Raw genomic sequence first — 20,052 nt, 5'->3', positions numbered from 1 at the left:
TATTAGCAATTCTAGGAAAACTTAACCCTGACATTTGATTCCTGGCTAAGCTGATAGCTTGCTAAAAAGATCCAACACTAATAAAAAAAATCTTATTTGCTTCTAAACACTGAAACTGCACTTTTAGCAGATGTTTGTTTTCTGCTTCTGTTTTTTATTTTCACAAAAATATTTGCAGAAAATCTTGTTAGGATATTTTCTTTAGCATTTCAGCCAGTGCTATCATTGCTCCAGTGCTCCCTTCCCAGGGAGGGCTCTCACAGGAGGCACAGGGCAGCACTAATGAGGGGCTTGCTGTGCTCCACTGCCCACAGCAGTCATGCTGAATCTTCCCTTATATGTCAGTCTTCCCAGAGCCTCAACCTTTCCCACCACTTCCATGATCTCCAGTCTTCCCCTCAAGGCCAGCATGGATAGTCCTGTGTGATGATGCCGGAGTGATGGAAATGCTGGAGTTCTGCACAAAATATTGCACAATGTCTCTGTTTCCCACCCTCCTGACACTCATCTAATCTGTGTGCTGGGTGTGTTCCATCTCCATCTCTAGTGGGTGTCTTTAGGTCCAAGCAAGGATAAGATGCTCCTGATTCCTGTTGTCCCCAAGGGATGGGAGAGCCCCCTGCACACCAGAGTGTCACAGCCTTCCTGGGGTGACAGTCTGGCTGTACCAGCCCACTGAGTGGGAGACCCTGACAACACCCTGTCTTCATAAATCCTCACCACCTGCAGCACCCAAGAGCATTTCGCTGTGAGGGAGCCAGCAGAGAACACTCCCACCCCAAAGCTTTGGACAGCAGGTGGTCCTGGGAGAAGGCAGGAAGGTCAGAGTGAGGAGCCTCCTGAGAAGCAGTTTCACATCTACCTCAGGTGGAGAGAAGCTCCTGGGAAAAGGGAGCACCATCTCCCCCACTCCTGCTGGCCTTGTTTGGGTGGTATTATTGAACAGAAAGGGCTCAAGACTAAACTGCTCCTCATAAATATAGTGCAGGGCACAGTGTATATGTGCAGCTGCCCCAAGGACAGGCTGGCTCTGCAAAGCCTCTGGAGAGGATGTGAGGGTGGGACTGTGTGACACTGCCCAGGTTGTTATATAGTTACAGGCTGGGAGTGAGGGAAAGGAGGCAGTAATGTGGATATGAAGGGGAAAAACAAACCTGGAAGAGCTTCAGGCTCAGATTCTGGGAAACTTTTACAACTTCTAACCCTCTGCCATCCAGTGAGGGTGAGCAGAGCCACAGGAGCAGCACCCAGACCTTGGGGTGGTGCAGATCCCCATAGGGAGAGGTGGATGAGGGGATCCTGCCCATCACCACAGTCCCTCCCTCCCCCTGGGCACCCACTGCACTTGGCCAGGGCTTTTCCCTGCTTTTTTCAAGTCATGTGCAAGGTTGCCCAGCTGCAGTTTCCTCTTAGTTAAAAAAAAAAAAGATGCTGGGCAGATCAACAAAAGCAAGTGCTGCTCAGTACAGAAGGAAAACCAACAACAGAGGGAATGGTGAGGCTGAAAAATTCAGTGCTTTCTCTGCTTCAGCTGCTCCTAGAGTGATTAACTTTAATGAAGTGATTAATGCAATTAACTGACTACAAAGGGGGAGAAATGTGGATTGAATAAGGGAAGAATCAGTTTGAGGGTGCTTACATAAATGAAATCCACTTATTTTCACCTCAGCTGGGTCTGCTGAAATTCTGCTGAATTTGTCTAGATCATTTAAGGAACTGATGCCATCTCACAGTTCCTGGCAGCTCTCCCTGAGAACAAGGGAACGGACAAGATTTTGTCTGTCCTCAGGCAGGGAGACAAAAGGAACCAGACATAAGAGATAATCCACATCATGGCAATAACACAGTGAAATACTGGAGCAGGTAATCAAATGTGCAGGCACCTAGAGCAGGCCACAATGAAGTGGAGCAGCCAGCTGACATGGATTTCTCAAGAAAAATGCCATGTTTAAGTGTCTCCTCTCCTTCATGCTAATGTGGGCATTAGAGACAAGGAAAAGCAATAGCTCTCAAACAACTGGGTGTGCAGAAATGTTGAGATCCTTGTGGGCATGCTGACAGGAGAAGGTCTGGCTGGGATTGCTAAAGGCTGGTACAAAGGGAGGCAGCAAGGATGTGGAGTGGTCATTCCCATTCAGTGTCTGTCTGGGTGGTGGTGGGGAAGGAAGACACAGCCAAGCTCCTCCAAGACTAGCTGGGGATGTCCACTGCTGCAGGGGCTGACCACAGGCTGGGAAAAAAGGATGTTCTCAGCAGAACAGGATTGGTGTCCAGACTGGTTCAGAGCAATAGGAGAAGTGTGAGAGAAGAGGGATCCAGCCCTGTGCTGGTGGTGGTGATGCCTTGGGAAGGCTGACCTGACACAGAGACTGGACAGAGCTAAGAGAATAAAGCAGATATTTATTGAAAGGCCTTCAGGATCCACCATGAGCAGGACAAGAGCCTGACCAGGACTACACTCAAGGTGGACCCAAAATGGTCACAAAATGGCTGACTGGTCACAAGATCTTACATTTTTAGAAGTTTTGGTCCATTTGCATGTTGGGATTTAATTGTCTAATTACATCTCCAGATGATGCAGTCCCATCCTTCTTGTTTTCTCCCTTCAGTCCACCCTTGTTTGTGCTTTTGGGCTGAAAGTTGTCCTTGGTGTCCATCCAGCAGGAAAAGGGTTTGTTTTGTGTCCCTGCTCTGTGCAGAGCTGAGTGACACTGGTGGTGAGCTCAGAACTGCACCCCTGGGCAGCACAGAACCTGAAATACATGAAAGATAAAACTTAAGGCATCAGTGGTTCCCCCTGGCACAGGTGGGACACATCTGTCCTTGCCTCAAGGAACCACGGGATGGGCACTCCTGCAGTGTGCCAAGCCCTGCCGGGAGGGAGTTCCTTTCTCCAGCCAGCTGCTGCCTCCTGCAGACCAGCCAAGGGGAGGAGAGCACCGGGGACTGTCCCTGCAGAGCTCCCAGATCTCTGCCCACGGCCAGCCAACCCTCCAGGGCACACACAGCTCTGCCAACAGTCTTTTCCTTCAGAGTCATCTTCCAGTGGAAAAGTACCCTTCATCTTCCAGTGGAAAAGTACCTTGTTTTACCAGCTCAGTAGATTTTTTGTTGGGCAATCTGAAATGCCATCTGTCTGGCACCTTCACCTCTGCCTGCAGGAGGAAAGCCCAGCTGACAAGAGCCTTTCAGAGGAGAACCAGGAGGCCCTGAGCACCTCAGCCACGCAAGTTCCACTCAGGAACACTCATGGGAGGACAAGTAAGGAACTGAAGAGCTGAGGGCTCTGGAGCCAGCAGCCTTCTGGAGGAAACTGGAGTGGCAGAGTCTTTGGCTGAGGGCAGGGGTCAGGCTCCCAGTGACCTTCTCATTTCTCCTCCTCCCACCTGCCCTTATGAACAGAGGGAGTTGACAGAAGGAGCCAGGCTCAACTGACTTCCTGTGTGGTGCCTCATCATCAGAGGCACTCAAGACTCCCCTGTACAAAGCTGTGACCTGATTTCACATTGTCATCAGTCCTCCTTTGGCCAGGAGTTTGGTCCTCTCCAGATGTCCCTTCCACCAACTCCCCTGTGACTGCACAAGAGACAGGGGAAAACCTCACTGGGATAATCCCTTCCTGTATGATCCTCCCAGGCAGGAATTCTCCTGCTGCCTGCAAGGATTCTCCTGTGCTGTGTCTGCCAATTGCACCTGCACCCTCTTCCCCTCCCTCACAGCAGTTTGCTCCTCCTGGAGCTCATGTGGACACAGTGGTGTCAGCATTGGCAGTCAGAGGCTGAAATAACCAGCAGTGAAGGTGTTTCCCTCTCTGCCCTGGCCCGTGCTGTGGTGGGAAGTCAGATTTTCACAGCCTTTCATTCAAGTGGGGCAACATGGGACAGGCCATTCCTTCCTGCATCTCACAGAGTCATAAACTCAGGCAATGTCCTGAGCTGGGAGAGGCACACAGGGATCATCCACTCCAGCTCCTGGCCCTGCACAGGACACCCCAACAACCCCACCCTGTCCCTGAGAGCATTGCCCAGATGCTCCTTCAGCTCTGGCAGGTTTTGTGCTGTCACCACTGCACTGGGGAGCCTGTTCAGTGCCCCACAACCCAGGCAGAGGAGGAACCTTTGTCCTCTAAGCTGAGCCCACCTTTTGAAAACAAGTAGGAGAAAAATGCTAAGCCTATTTGTAGGAATTTGATTGTAAGTTGGCTGGGAAAAAAAAAAAAAAAAAAAAAAAAAAAAAAAAAAAAAAAGGTATATCTCAGAAAAAAAATGCAGTTCTTGCCTTTGTCAGAGATGATCTTATCTGGGAAAGAGAAGAACGATGGTGCTGTTGTAGCACGTCCTGAAGAGGCCTTATCTGGAAAGCCAAGGTAATTCATATCATTCACTGCAATGAAAGCTGAACTCAGAGGGAGCTGGTTGTAGAAAGTGGCACATGGGATGAGCAGTTTTGGCTATGCCAGTGTACATGTGTAGTGTAGTGTGGAAGGAACAGCAACTCTTCCTTGGTGGAGAGCAGTGGTTCAGAGCCTCGTGTGGGGAGAGAAGCTGGGGGAGACAGGAGCTGGGAGTAGGCACCTCTTCATCCCATCCTGTAAGGAGATTATCTACTCTTTCCCTGCCAGCAAGGACCTAACAAACTTCCTGGCAGAGTCCCAGGCTCCCCAGTGCCAGCTGAGGAGGTGGCACCACGCTATGGACACAGGGCAGCTCCAGCACAGGCTTTAGGGCACCAAACAGTTCCTGAACTGGGGACACACAGCCAGGGGCCACCACAGCTGGGCAGGAGCTGATTCACATGTCAGAGCAGCCTGCTGGATAGAGAAGAGGCCGTGACCCTTTGTCAACTCACAAAGTGGCACAGCCCACCTCTGTGTTTCAGCAGGATTTGGAGGGGTCTGAGCCTTTTTGTGCACACCCAGGCATCCTGATGTCCCCTGTCTGTCGAGAGCTGTGAGCAGGGAGGCAGAGCCTCTTGCTGCTGGTCCACAGGATGCTGTAAATCTTGGGGAGCTGCTGCTGTGAAGCCCTTCACAGCACCCAGCCTGCTGTCTATTGAGAAAAGCCAATACCCTTCTGTCTGTCAGATGGCACTTAACCACTGCTGTTATTCTAGATGAGTGAACACTTGTGTTATATTTTCCAATAGCAAAAACTGGGGTCAGCAGGGTGTCTGCTGTTTTAGCCAAATCCAGATGGGGTTTTCCTATAAACAAGTGCACACAGAATATTTATACAGGCGATGGCACCTGACGCCTTAACACTTAGGCCATCCTATTGAGTAGCCACTCATACTATAAGTCACTTCAGTGCATTAAGTAAATATTTTAATATAGCCATGTCACTGTTTATTATATAATGGCGGGGGCCCAAATCTTGCCTAATGCTTGGTTAAAAAGTCAGTTTACACCATCCTTTACAGTGAATCAAAGAATGCATAAACGGGGCTCTTTTGTTACTCAGAGCTCTGTTTACTTTACTTTTCTGTAAACCTTTCGAAACACTTGCTTATAAGAGCTGATAGAACCCAGATTTTCCCCAGGGGCGGAGGTGTTCATGATGTCGGGAAGGTACCGCACAGAGTAATCAATGGAGTTTTCACTGAGCAGCTCCAAGCTCATCCCTCAATATCTGTCCCAAGTTCTGGTTGAAAACCACCTAGGGGTGGCACAGAGGCTGCTCAGCAGCTCCTGCTCCAGCACAGGTAGCTCTGACACACCTGGGGCCAGGTGCAGGTGGCAGCCACACACAGCAGCACCTTTGGAGGGAGAGGTTCAACCTAAATCAGGAAAGGGTGTCTGGCTTCTTCTCCAGCTCAGGACTGTGTGAGGTGGTGACCAGAGGGATGAATTTGTCTCTTTTCTTTATTGACTTCTTCCTTCACTTGCCTTTTCAGTCTCCCTCCATCTCTCCCAGTGTATACCATCCTCTGCTTCACTCTGCAGCTTGCTGCTGAGTTCCTTGGGGTCCTCAGTGGACCTTGCTTATGATCAAGGATCACAGAAACCCATGCCAACATGAACTGGAGGCTGGGGACTTCAAAGGCCCATCACAGGTTCTGGCTCAGGAGGATTTGGGATGTGCAGAGGGTCATATGCTCCTCTCAGCCCCACTCACATTTCAGTTCTCTGCATCCAACCCTAGTTCCACTTCTGGCAGGGGAGAAATTTGCCCTGAGCAGGACATGTATGATTTTTGGGAGGCACTAAATAATGCAAAAGAGTCCCCCGGGACAGTGCCCACCAGTCCCAGCTTGCCCTCAGCCTTTTTGTACCTCTCCCAGGATCCTGGGTGCCAGAAGAGCAGCCAAAACCTCTGCAGACAGGAGCTGGGGTGAAGTTAGGACATGGGGAAAGCCCATTTGTACCAGCCTGGCTTTGCCCTGCAGGGACATGCAGATTGTCCCAGAAAAAGGAAGGCTGTACAGGAAGAGAACAGGGATATTTGGAATGGTTGTGCCTCCCTGTCCCTAACTCACCAGCTGTCCATGTGCTTGGAAGAGGCCATGGGTGCTCCAAGTGCAGGATTGGCACAGAGAGGTCTGGAATGATGGATTTTCCTGCAGAGGCTTCCAGCAGGTTAAGGAAGTTCATCTCCACACCTGGGGGGTGGGATGAGGCATGTGCACACCCCTGGAACTGATGGCAGCAAAAGAGGATGTGGAGCTGCTTTGCAGGGCTTTTCTTTGCAGACAGACAGTGGGGTTTGCAAAAATGGTCATGAGACAGTGGTGGGCTCAGCCCACCTGTGAGAGGTAGGGAGGAGATAGGGGCCTGGGGGTGAAAATGTGTGGTTTGGCATCAAATAACAACTGACTCCCCCTCTGAGCTTGTCCCTGGGAGCCCCTGGCTGTGGAGCACCACAGTTCCCCACAAAGCTTCATTTGGACCCAGCCCACCACAGCCAGGGGAGGAAAGGCCTGCAGAGCATCAGGGAGGATGTAGGATGTGCTGTCACTGGGTCAGAACAAAGGGGTTCTGACCCCTTTGTTTGTTGGACCTTGAAAGAGAGGACAGGAGAGGGCCAGGCTGCAGGGTGCTTTAGGTAGGAAGGAAATCCCTCCTCAGGCCAGTTGTTTGTGTTGCTGTGCTGTGAGCACCCACGGGCACTCCTGATGCTTCTCACTGGCTGCTCCATCCAGCATCTGCTTTTGGTTACCCTGCCAAAACAACAAGCCTGTGTGTAATTCTAAAGCATTGGTTCTGGCTCTGATATGAATCAGAAAATCACCCCTGTGTGAGTTTCTGAGGTAACTAATGTCCACATCCTCCCCTCTGCCATACCACCAATGGTTACAGCACTTGGCACCTTGGCTCCCTGGAGAGTGAGATGGGAGGTTTGGAGGTAAACCTGGAGCTTGAGGCTTGAGCCCTTTTGGATGGGCAAAGGGATGGCAGAGAGGGGAAGAGCCTCAGCACCCCTGGAGCAGCACAGGGCAGGGAGTTGCCCTCTCAGCTCAGTGTGGGCTTTGCCCCCCTCCCCAGGGCTCAGCCTGCCCATGGCAGGGACACAGTTTCCTGGGAAACAGCTCAGCTTTGTGCTCTCATACACTCACATGCATGTGCATCCTGGCTGTGCAGAGCACAGAAACCCACAGTTCCCTCACAGACCAGTCCAGATTTTGTAGTTCAGCCAGCCTGGGGTGGTGAAGGACTGAGCTACTGTCTTTGAAGAAAAAAAAAGCTGCCTTAGTGAGGGCCAAAGTAAAGCAAATCACACCTTGCTGAGAGCCATCCAAGGATGCTGCTCAGCACAGAACAGCCTGGGCACAAACAACGCCTGTGCCTCCTCCTGCTGTGGGTGCCCTACCCTGATCCAAAGCTGTGCAGCTGTGGGCAGCAAGGTGAGCATCACACCTGGAGCACCAGCAGCAGCACTTGCCACAGCCCTAGGCAGCTTGCTGAGGTCTGTGTGCACTGGGACAGAGATCACCCTGTCCCTGCAGCCATGCTGGGGAGGACAGCAGTGCCAGTCCTGATACCCTGCAGCCAACCCCTGGCCCTGAGCCCACCCTCAGCTTCCTTGTCAGCAGAAGCTTCAACACCCTCACTGACCCTCTTGTCCCACTGCCAGAAAACCAGTGCCACCAGCAGCACGTGGGGATGGGTGAGGATGGGTTCTCACCCTGCTGCCTCCCTCCCCTGCCATGTGTGGACTGCAGCAGGAGTGCTGGAGTGTGAATTCTGAGTCCCCTGGGTCTCTGGCCCCTGTAATATATTGTTCTCCATTTCCCCCAGGGCAGCCTTGTTCCATTGGATAATTGGAAAGTATTTATCTGTGTCATATTAAGACCCATTTGGGATAATTGTGAAATTGGCAGCCCTGGCCCTCCTTTGTTTAGACCAGGGTATAATTTGGTTAATGTTATTGTTTTTTTTGACTTTGCCACAAGAAGGCGGAAATTTAGATTCCATTATTTAGCAAGTAGCTTTGAGGAATGTCCTTTGGCAGCAGGGACCTGCAGTGGGGCCACAGAGCTCCACAGTGCAGCCTTGGAGCATTTGGTGGGCACGTTGAGTCTCAACCAGGCCTCAAGAGCCCTTGCCACAAATCTCCATCCTTTCCTGATCCATGTTCTTCCTCCCTGCCTGCTCTGCACGGTGCCACACACCAGACTGAGAGGCTGCCACTGCTGCACATGGATTTATGTGAGACAGGGACTGTGGCTTCACCGAGGCCAAAAGGCAGCTCAGCCTGGTTGAGCAGCTGGTCCCAACCACAGGGACATGACTGGAGGAGAGCATGGAATGCTCAGAGACCCCGCTTACCATAAATCTGCTCCTAACCCCCTGTGCCACAGAGTTTCCATGAACCAGACCGAGCATCTCCATGTTTAATACCTTGAAGTTCTTCCCTAAATGTATTCTTTTGGAACTATCCAAGCTTTTGGCGTGTGCAGCATCCTGCAGCAGAGAACTCCACAGTGTAACTGTGAAGGGAATTAATGTGGAAGACCAGACAGTGAGAGAAGCTGAACTGGGTAGCACTGCAGGCCTTTTGGCCCTGGTACAGTGAAAACCATGGGAGAGATAAATTCAAGGCAACAACAGAAGAAATTTGCTTAATTTGCTTTTGTGGTTTTTGTTTTGTTTTGTTTTGTTTTTTGTTTTTTTGTTTTTTGTTTTATTTTTTGTTTTTTTGTTTTGTTTTTTAATCTCATGCTAAAGCATGTCTTTGGTTTTCCCTAGTTCCTGTAGTGTGCGATCATTTCTCATCAATGCTGTTTGGACCACTCCTGACTGGGCAGTTCCTCAGACTGAGGTTTCCTGCCCCAGCCTTCTCCTTCCAAACTAAAGGTCTCAGCCCATTTCACCTCCCTTTTGGTCATCATTGTTGGTCTTCTCTGTAGACTGTTTTTTCCCCATAGACATTACTTTTCATTTGCATTTTTATTACTCAGTCACTCAGTATCAGAAATCTGGATACTGAGTATCTGTTCTGCACAACTGAGAGATAATAATTTTCTCTTTCTGACATCGATGTTACTCAGGAAGGAAGAGATCTGTAACTCCTGTGCAGCTTTACTCTGTCCTCTGGTCATTGCCAACACAGCCAGGAAAATGTTTTCTTGGATGTTTCAGAAAATTGTGGCTCATGGTCAGCGAAATAAGAGGGACCAGTCATGAGATTTGCAACTGGACCTGGAGTCCCAGTTAATTCTAAGCCTTGCCTCTTGCAATAACCCCACCTGTACTTACCTACACATGGCCCTTTTTGGTCACAGGCCTGGTGCTTTGAGTCTGGGTGATTTTGCAGATAAATTTAGACTGCAGGATTTATTAAAATTTCTAGCCAGTAGGAGAGCAACGTTCTTGAACAGCCTTCCAAACTGGAAAGTAGGGGCAAGGAGCCTCGGCTCTTTGTAGATGGAACTTGATAAGTTAATGTAAGGGATTTCATGACATGACAGAAATGATCCTAGAGTGAAAAATTAAGTCATGGGATAATGGGCCTTGAATGTTTCATTTGTTTGTATCTCTGGAAGCATGCTTTAAAAAAGTGGTCCTTTAGTTCTTGATATTCTGTATTGCACTATGGTTTATCATCTCAAGCTCTGAGTTGTCTAAAGGAACCAACCACATGTTTTCTTTTCTTCCTGGTACAGCCTTGGCTTTTGGGATGGAGAGAGGATCTTGCTTTCTTCATAGTTTAGAAAAGAGTGCAATTTCTCTCAGAAGCTTCGTTCTGCCAAGGCTGCTGGAGCAGGGCTGTCCCCAGGTGTGCAGGACCCGTATCTGGTGTGATCCCAACCCAACCAACCCCATCACACAGCACTCCTCATGAGTCAGACCTGGGCAATTCACAAGATTATCCTGAAAGCAGTTCTGCAAATAAAACAAGCAGCGAGAACAAATCTGAGGCTGATAACTGCTTTTTGAGCCTTTTCAGCACACTTAGAATATTACGGTTATTTTAAGATTTTTAAGTTTATTTTAAAATTACTTTTAAAACTACAAGTATGGTCCAGATTCATAAGATGTTTTATCTAATTCAGAGCTATCTGTATGTGTTATCCAGCAAAGTTCTAACTATTTTTAGCAGACTGTTTCACCATGGAAATAACCCTGCGCACAAAAGCAGGGCTAAGGACTGGTGGCAAATGCCAGGGAGCCCGTGAAATAAAATCCTTAAATGCTTTTTATCACAGAATAATCTAATCACAGAATGGTGTGTGTTGGAAGGGACCTTAAAGCCCATCCATTTCTACCCCCCACCATGGCCACACTTCCACTATTCCAGGTTGTTCCTAGTCCCATCCAACCTGGCCTTGAACACTTGCAGGGATGGGAGAGCCTGGACAGCGTGTGCCAGGGCCCCACCATCCCCACAGGGGAGATTTTTTTTTCCTATCATCTGATTTTCCTATTTTTCTTCTTATTAACTGATCTAACTTCTGATCTGATCTCTGTCAGTTTGAAGCCGTTCCCCCTTGTCTTGTCACTCCAGACTCTTGTAGAGTCTCTCTCTCCCATCTTTCTTGCAGGCTCCTTTAATCTAGAGCCAAATGCAGAAACCACAGCCCCAGCTGACAAAACCTGATGTGCTTGTAGCCTAGGGCTGGCCCATGGGCAGGACAGACCTGTGGGTGACTGTGGAGGTTTGTGCCATGGCTCAGCCCCCAGCCCAGCTTCTCCATCCACTGTACAGCATTCCTGGGGTTGTAGGGTTGTAGCTTTGGCCTTCTGGGTGTTCCACCTTTTGTCTCAGCATGGAAAGATGTTGTGGATGGGAGAGCAGGCTGCCTGTATTGGCAAAGGACTGGCCCAGGAGTCAGTTCAGCTCTACTGGGGGTGAAGTGGACATAAATACATTTGGCTTCAATGCATGTGCAGCACCTCTTAAGCAACTGTGACCCACCACAAAACTTTAAATACACAAAGAGAAAAACCAGGAGAGAGATGTTAAGAGATGCAGTTCAGCCTTATCAAATTCTTATCAAATATCAAATATCAAAGCTGAGCACAGGGCACTGGGGAAAAGTACTGGAGTCCTCAGAGGGTTGTGTCGTGGGGCTTTAGGCAATACAAACTGCAGGAAGGCTGAGGTCCCTGCCTTGGGTTTGCATTCATGCCTTCAATGCTGTTGCCATGAGCAGCCCTGGATAAGGGCTGTAGAAAAGGAAGAGTTGAGGCAGCTGGAGTGCCCAGGCTGCCTCATGTCAGCATGATGGCTTCTCCTCTGTCTCTCTCATCCAAAAGCAAAATTTTACTCCCACTGTTCCTGCAGTCTCTCTGCCCAGTCAGGCTCTGCTCCTTGTTCAAAGCTTTCATTTTCATCTTCTGGAGTGGATGAGTCTGTTTTCCTCCCTTTCCCTCTGGAGCCTTTGCTACGTGTCTGGAGCACAGGGCATTGTCCCAGCATTATCAAGGCCATCCATTCCTTACAGCCCCATCCATCACTCACACTATCCCTGCAGGGTGCCAGGAGCTGGGGCTGCCTCTGCCAACACAGAGCCTGTACTGAGCAGCAGTGCTACCACAAGAGAAGGCACCAGCATTTGATGGCAATGGGTGCAAAAGGGGGGCCCTATCTCCACTCTGTCTCTCCACAGAGCCTGGTGAGACCTCTAAGTATGGTGCTGATCAGTCATTTGCACAGATATTTTCCAAAATTCCCAGCTCTCTTGGACAACATGATGTTCAAGAGCTCAGATTTTTACTCCCAGTAACAGCAGTGCACCCCTTCTGTTACAGTGTGTGATGTGGGGAGGGCTTTGCTGTCAGTAAGGTGGTCAGGACTGTGTTAAATACTATTTGGAGCAAAGAAATAATCTTTTTTCCAAGTTTCTGTGAATGAAGAGGCTTCAAACAAAGCTGGGGCTGAACAGGATTGAACCCCATGTGCAGGGACACCTTCCACTATCCCAGGCTGCTCCAAGCCCCAATGTCCAGCCTGGCCTTGGACACTGCCAGGGATCTAGGGGCAGCCACAGTTTCTCTGGGCACCTTGTGCCAGAGCCTCCCCATCCTCACACCACCTCACATATTTGTCCCTATATCTAATCTACATTTACTCTCCTTCAGCTTAAAGCCATTTCCCTTTGTCCTGTCACTCCAGGCTCTTGTCTCAAATCCCTCTCTGGCTCTCCAGGAGCCCCTTTAGGCACTGGAAGTGGCTCTAAGGTGTCCCCAGAGCCCTCTCTTCTCCAAGAATTTTTTCTGTCTTCTCTCTCTACCACATGCACCACACCTGCAGTGCTGTACATGGCAGGAATTCTCCACATTATCTTCTGGGTGCTCCCAGATTGTAATAAATCACCTTGCAGAGCCCATACCAGCCTGCCCATGCTCATGGTGCCCATGCTCACGAGGGAATCCTTGTGCTGGGAAGGACCTTTGGATGCCAGCAGATGTGCCATCGATGTGGATGCACAAGCAGCAAATCAGTTCTTGAATAGTTTTGCTGAAGGTCATTTATTTTAGAATTGCACAATTTGTCAGTCTGATTTTGTCCTAGATATTTTCAGCCCATTTAAGTACTGACAGAGAGGTAGGCCTTGGGAGGATCTGGAGTAATAACCAAGTTCCTGATCACTACTCCTCTACTATTTTCCACCACTTAAAACTTCTTTCTATGAAAAAAAAAAAAAAAAAAAACAACCACAAAACAAACAAACAGGAAAATACACTTTTTTTTTTCTTTTTTCTTTTTTCTTTTTTCTTTTTTCTTTTTTCTTTTTTTTTTTTTTTTTTTCTCCAAAACAGCTCAGTGGGAGGGGGAGGGGGCTGAGGGCAGAGCTGAGCCTTTCCCCTGAGAACAGCCCCTGTCCCTCATCACTTAGCCCAGGCTGGAGTCAGCCAATTCCCATCCTTGGGCTCTTCCCTGCTGTCCAAGGCCTGTGGGCAGCTTGGAGCAGGTATCAACACTGAGAGTTTGGAGGCTTGGGAAGGAGATTCTATCCTGTAAGGCCCTGGGGGTGCAAACAGCTGGCAAACCTCACCAAGAGAGCGTGGGGGGGGTCACACTGTGACCAAAGCTGGGAGGGTTTGCCCCAAATGGAGATTTTATGGTTCACATAGCTCTGTTTGCTGGCTCTTGGCAAGACCCCATGGAGGGGTTGCACAAGAAGCTGCACTGGGTAAGTTGTCAGTGAAATGGGGGGGCGGGATCCAGGCTGGTGGAAGGTTTCCTTGGTTCATTTGCTGTTCACTGGGAAAGCCCAGTGGATCCAGGCACTCCCCCTGCCCTGCAGCTCCTCTGGTGGAGCTGAAGTGGTGAGCAGGTCACTTCTTCAGGGTATGGGAGGAATGTGCAGATCTGTGGGAAATGGCCTGCGGGCTCCATCACCCTCAGAGCGGTCATGGGATGGGGTTTCTGCACTTTCTGCATCCCTGAGGAGGCAGGAGGGAGTTCAGTGAGGGAAATTGTCCAACAGGGACATGGTGTGCAAGGCAAACCATGAGATCATGGCAGTGGTGCGTGCCCTGGCAGCCCAGGGAGGTCTCAGAGGAGAAAAGGCCTCTTGCTCTGGGCATAGGGGCAACTGGTCACAGTCACCTCGTGCCTTGCCAAACCTGCCATGGCTCTAAGGATGACCAGGCAGGATTCCTGCAGAGCTTATGCACAGCAGGACTTGATCAGCATTTGCAACAAGCCAGTGCAAATGTTCACTGAGTATTTGCCCCCAGGAATCCAGAGCTGCTCTTACTGCCTGAGCACTGTAAACACCAGCTAAAACACACCAAGTCCATGTTTAGTGAGATGGTTTTATCAGCAACATTCCTGCAAGCAGAAGCCCAGGAATACAAACACACCACAACAAACACGTGAAGAATTTGATAAGGCTGAACTGCATCTCTGAACCTCTCTTTCCCAGTTTTTCTCTTTGTGTATTTAAAGTTTTATGGTGGGTCATGATTGCTTAAGAGGTGCTGCACATGCATTGAAGCCAAATGTATTTATTTCCACTTCAGCCTCTAGTGCAGCAAACAGCAAAACGGGCAGATTTGGTGCATCAGATGTGAGGAAGTGCAAGCTGTACTCATTCCCACCTCAGGCACATAGCAGTGGCACAGGGGAAGGTGAGAAGGTGGAAGGCGAGGGTGAGATGCGTGGCCCCTGCTGGGCAGGGAAGAACAGTGCAGAACCATCAAAGCTGCGTCACTGTAACCCAAGCAAGACCCAGCCTCATGAAAACGTCATTCCTGAAGACATTTCTGCATGTGAGAAGCCAAGTGCATCTCAGGGTGTTGTGTCCAATCCTGCACAGGCTCCTGCAGGAGCCAGGACTCTCAGTCCTGCAGAGATGCCCCAGGTCCAGCTGCTGTAGATACTCCACCTCCTATTTTCCTTTCCTTTTGGGCTGCAAAGGTGCATTTGTGGGACAGCAGTGGCACTGAGCAGAGGAAGCAGTGTCTCTTCCTATGTTAGATCCCAAAGGAGATGTTGGTTTGTCTCCAGGAAGAGGCAGATCCCAGCTCTGGTATTTCTGGTACACACCTTGGCAGGAAGCTCACTCCTGGAAGCTTAGGAAGAAAACATGATCCAGGAACTTGTTTGACATGTGGAGACCTGAGTTGTGAAGGGGATTGCTAAGACCTGAGCAGTGAATTTTTAAGTTTAGGAGCTTTCCAGCCAAAAAATTAGTTTTCTGGAAGATGAGCTGCTGAAGCCAAAACTGTTTCTCAGGAAGATAGAGTTTTTCCCCACTTCTAAAAACAGTTTTTCATTTCAATGGTTCAGTTCATTTTTCCTTAAGAAAAAGAGTTAAAAACGTTAAAAAAAAAAAAAAAAATTAGAATTATTCAATTATGTGCCCTAGCAGGACAGGCTCCAAACAGTCTGTGGGCACTACACTGGCTGCCTGGGGAACAGGGGAGCAGGGTATGGGGACAGGAGAGCAGGGTAAGGGGACATGGGGAGCAGGGTATGGGGACATGGGGAACAGGGTATGGGGACATAGGGAGCAGGGTATGGGGACATAGGGAACAGGGTAAGGGGACAGGGGAGCAGGGTATGGGGACAGGGGAGCAGGGTAAGGGGACATGGGAACAGGGTAAGGGGACAGGGGAACAGGGTAAGGGGACATGAGGAACAGCGTAAGGGGACAGGGAAGCAGGGTATGGGGACATGGGGGGGCATGGTGAGGGATAAGGAGCAGCCTGTCCAGCTGTGCTGCTCAATCCCTCCTCAGGAGGGAGGAGTGGGAGGTAGTAGCATCCAAGGGTGACATTCCCTTGTGTCCTGTCCCTGTCACAGGGAGCAGAGATTGGAAGTGCCTCTTGGGAAGAGCTGCAGCCCCCAGGGAGGTCTGACCTCAGTGTCCTCTGCTCCAGCTGAAAAACCCAAGTGCCCTCAGGCACTCCTCGTGTGGCCCCTCAAGGCCCTTCACCACTTTCATGTCCCTCATTCAGATGCTCTCTTTAGGTCCTTCTTGGATCATGGCACCCAAAACTGCCTCAGGACTGGAGGTGAGGCTGCCCCAGCCCAAGGCAGAGGGGACAATCTCCTCTCTCCCCTGGATGGCCATGCTGGACCTGATGTCCCCAGGACATGGATGTCCCTCCTGGCTCAGATCCAGCTGGCCTTGGACCAGCACTCCCAGGTCCCTTTCCACAGCTGCTCTCCATCCTCTCCTTCCCCAGCCTGTCCATACATCCAGCACTGCCCCACCCCAGTGCAACCTGGCATTTGTCTTTGTTAAAATTCACCTGCTCGGGAGAATCAACCAAGTCCCAGCTGGGCCTTAGGGAATAAGCATGATAAGGGGAGTCTGAACCTCATCCCAGGGAGAAAGCAAGGGGGCTGCTCCTCCCAAATCAGGCATGTCCTCCAGAGGATCTCCAGAGTCTTGGAAGGAAATGATGCCTTCAGTTTTATCTTGCATGTATTTCAGGTTCTGTGCTGCTCAGGGGTGCAGTTCTGAGCTCACATTCAGTGTCACCCAGCTCTGCACAGAGCAGGGACACAAAACAAATCCTTTTCCTGCTGCACACCAAGGACAACTTTCAGCCCAAAAGCACAAACAAGGGTGGCTGAAGGGAGGAAAAAGAAGGATGGGACTTCATAACCTGGAGATGTAATTGGACAATTAAACTCCAAGATGCAAATGGATCAAAACTTACAAAAATGTATGATTGCAATATTTCATGACCATTTGTCCATTTTGTGACTATTTTGGGTCCACCTTGAGTGTAGCCCTGACCAGGCTCTTGTCCTGTCCAAGGTGAATTCTAAAGGCTTTTTAATAAATATCTACTTTATTCTGTTAGCTCTGTCCAGTCTCTGTTTCAGGTCAGTCTTCCCAAGGCATCTGTTTCTGGCCCCACAGCGCCCACAGCACCCATGATGTACCATGATAGTCTAGCTTGAAAAATTTCAAATTTACAGGCAGGGAGAGATGGAACATGACCTGTACTGTGTCTAGCTTTGCAGTTGATGTGTTGGCAGCAGTGGTTGATGGGAGATGTGCTCTGAGGCTCAAAAGTGTGTCTAAGCTTTGTAAATACAATCCGTTCAGCCTAAACGAGGGAACAATGTGGAATGTTTTGAGGCCAAATTTCACTCCAGAAAAAAGAAAAAAACATCACTGAGCCAGTGGTGCTTGAGTGTGCTGTGAAGCCTGTGTCTGCAGGGTCACAGTGTGACCTCCTGGCTCAGACATGAACACCCCGGCATACTCACTACAAATTAAAATGTTGCATATGCTCCGAGTGTAAAAGGGGATTGTACATAGAGCCTGCAAGAAGCCTTCCTGAAAGACTTTCACCTCGGCTGGTGGTCTTGAAGCTTTGACACTGGATGTCTGGCTCAGGCTCTCTATTTTTGAAAAACATTAATAATCATAATCCATATAAAACTGTCATATTGGTTCAACATGTACGTCACCAAAGCCCTGACTAATTTATCAAAGATTTAGTGTTCGGTTGAACAAAGTCTCATTTTTGTAAGCAGATGCAGTTTGTTGGATTGTCCTGTCATCACCCTCTGTTCCCACTGGAAAGATGCATCATATCAGCAAACTTCAAGAAGTTTAAAAAAAGAAAATGTTCATTTTAAAACAGCAATGTAAACACTTATTGAATGTTCCACACTAGCTGTGAAGTAAATAAAGAGTTTAGGTGCTCATGCTGCTTGTGTCAAAGTGGGTCTGCAGCCCTACAGACAGCAGTGGGTGGATCATCAGGGTGGGGATGGGGCATTGCACAGAAGTCACACCACTGGGAAGGGGACCTCGAGATGCTCAAGGGGGCTAAGCTGCTAAAGCAGACGTGGCAGATGAATTGTCTGTTCAAAGATGCAGCACAGGCCTGGCCTATCTGGGTGCCTGCAGGGCTGTTTGCATGGGCAGTGGCAGCATGCCAGGCTTTGGCAGGAATAGTTGGGCTCAGGAGGTGATGGGGATCTCACAGCAGAAGGGAAGGGCTGGGTCTGCACTGTGTTTCTGAGCCCTGTGTACAGACACAGCCTGTCCCAGTGGTGCAGCTGGGCACAGCTTTGTGGTCCCTGCAAAGGGATAAAGTGACACAGGCACCCCTGGGACCTCCTTCCCAGGCACCCTGTGTGAAATGTGCCAGCAGGGAAACTCAGGGTGAGGCAGGACAGACGGACACAGGGTCTGAGCTGCAGCTAGTGGGACAGGAAAAGCTGGAGCAGGTGGGGCTGACAGTGAGGTGGATGAGAAAGCAGATGGCAGAATCCCTGCTGGTGCAGGGTGGGGAGAGGGCTGTGAGGGTCCTGGCTCACACAATGTGGAGGAGATAGTATCATGTGCAATGCACTGTTCCTACTTCCTTATACAGTAAATTGGTAACTTTTTTGTATTAAATCAGATTTTATCACTGAATCAATCTTACCCTTTTCTATTCTTGTTCTCTACAAATGACCTTTTTTAGCTCTCCTCAGCTCATTCCTGATGGGACTCATTAGGAGCTGGTGCTGATTCTTGCAGGCGTTCACTTTCACTCAGCATCTGGAGATTTTTCAGACAATGCTCTGTTGAAATGGTCCCTGCAGCTTTCCCCTGATGTGCTCAGTATCACAACCCCTCCTGGGCCATCTGCCTGCATCCCACAAACATGCTTGGTGTAAGCTGAATCCTTTCCATCCGTCTTTCTGGTGAGAGGGGGCTGTCACCTGCCCAAAGATACGTAGAAGCGCAACCTGAATTTGCAGAATTTTTAAGAGTTTTTGTGATGTATTTTGACCAAAAACCTCACATAAACCTTGGAGTAGAACAGTGTGGTAAAAAAAACCCAACACCTCCGTCCTCCAAAAACTCTCAGTATTTTGTACTTTAAATGGCTGGTAAATTCTTCATAAAGCCTTTAGCTCTGGTGGGTGCTAATCATAAGTTTGATGTCAGAGAATAGGTTTTGTACATATATTTTACTTTGCAGAGTGCCTGTGCACTCCCTGGTGTAAAAAGCTGACTGATGTTTGCTCTTTTCATTTGCTGGCTGCATCACATCATTAGCAGCCTCCTCTGGGTTGTGTGGAATTATTCCTGTCATTTATTCCAGTTTCCTCATCAAACCAGAGTCATGTAGAGGAAGACTGTTCTCATTTGTGGATCTCTAACAGTTCAAGAGCTCTCTCGGGGCGGGGGGGGGGGCGGGGGGGGGGGGGCTCCCCAGGGCTGTGTGTTTTGAAGACACGCTTTCTGCAAATATTCTGTGCCCGTGGGTGGAAATTCCTCCAAAAAAAGTAGTCAGATGTCCAGCAGAAAAGGAGAATCAAGCAGCCAATAGGGAATCCTATAGTCTTCCTATGCCAATGGTCAGTAATTAGTTGTTTGTGGTCTGACAACTTCACAAATGCCAGTCCTCATTCACTGTTCCCCAGACTGCTTTGGGAATTTGTCCTTACTCTGTTCCTCTTCTCTTCCAGAGGTCACTTGGGCGCCTGCTCCTCTCCCTGACCATCCAAAGTGGAGCAGCCAGAATCTGGGCCAGCCCCTCCAGGCACGGTGATGAATGGTGTGATCAAACAGGACCACAAAAGTGCAGTAGCTGGGAATGAAGAGGAGAAGGCCCCCAAGGAAAAACCCGCCAGTGAAGTGAGGGATGGCACCAAGCTCCAGCCCCCGCCCTTCGCAGAGCGCAAGAACGGTGAGGTCCTCACCTGGGGATGACAAAAATGAGAATGAAGAAGGGATCTGGGCTGGTTTAGCATTTCTGTTGTGTGCTGGGTTTTTGGTTTATTGCTATTTTCATATGTGGTGCTTTCGAGGGTGTTTGCTGTCGAATGTCTCACCATCAGGCATCACGATTATACGTTTTAATGGAAGTGGGGCCTGATCTCAGTATTTCTGTGACAGGCTTAAATGCTGTTGACACATTTGAGGCATGTTCTTTGTGATCCAAGTGCTTGGTGTGATCTTGGCTGAAATGTGGTATTTCAATGCCTTAGAAAGCAAATGGTGTTCTGATCACATCAGTGGAATTCCTGGGGAATTAGGGTGGTGTGAAGGCAATCAGTGCAGAAGAAATGGGAAGGGTATTTGATTTGCCAAGGCCCCAATAGACTGCTCTGCTCTCACCAAGTACTGGGTGCTCCAGAAAACCTGGTCTTCACCAAAATTGCTTCAGAGTCATGTAACAGAGAGCAGAATTTG

The 20,052-nt window shown here is 49.3% G+C and overlaps 1 protein-coding gene across 1 annotated transcript in view; it reads left to right on the top strand.

Annotated features, from left to right (window-relative positions):
* The window catches only part of MYOCD (myocardin), a 126,228-nt gene that overhangs the window by 10,045 nt on the left and 96,131 nt on the right, over window positions 1-20,052 (top strand). Inside the window, exon 2 of the mRNA XM_083874924.1 lies at window positions 19,326-19,546. Coding sequence (XP_083731050.1) covers window positions 19,408-19,546 — 139 coding nt within the window. The 5' untranslated portion in view covers window positions 19,326-19,407. The remainder of the gene's footprint in view (window positions 1-19,325; window positions 19,547-20,052) is intronic.

This window comes from Zosterops lateralis (genome assembly GCF_965231275.1).
Source record: "Zosterops lateralis genome assembly, chromosome: 18".
Taxonomy (NCBI): domain Eukaryota; kingdom Metazoa; phylum Chordata; class Aves; order Passeriformes; family Zosteropidae; genus Zosterops; species Zosterops lateralis.
The sequence above is the reverse complement of the archived record's forward strand: the minus strand, read 5'-3'. Positions and strand labels throughout refer to the sequence as shown.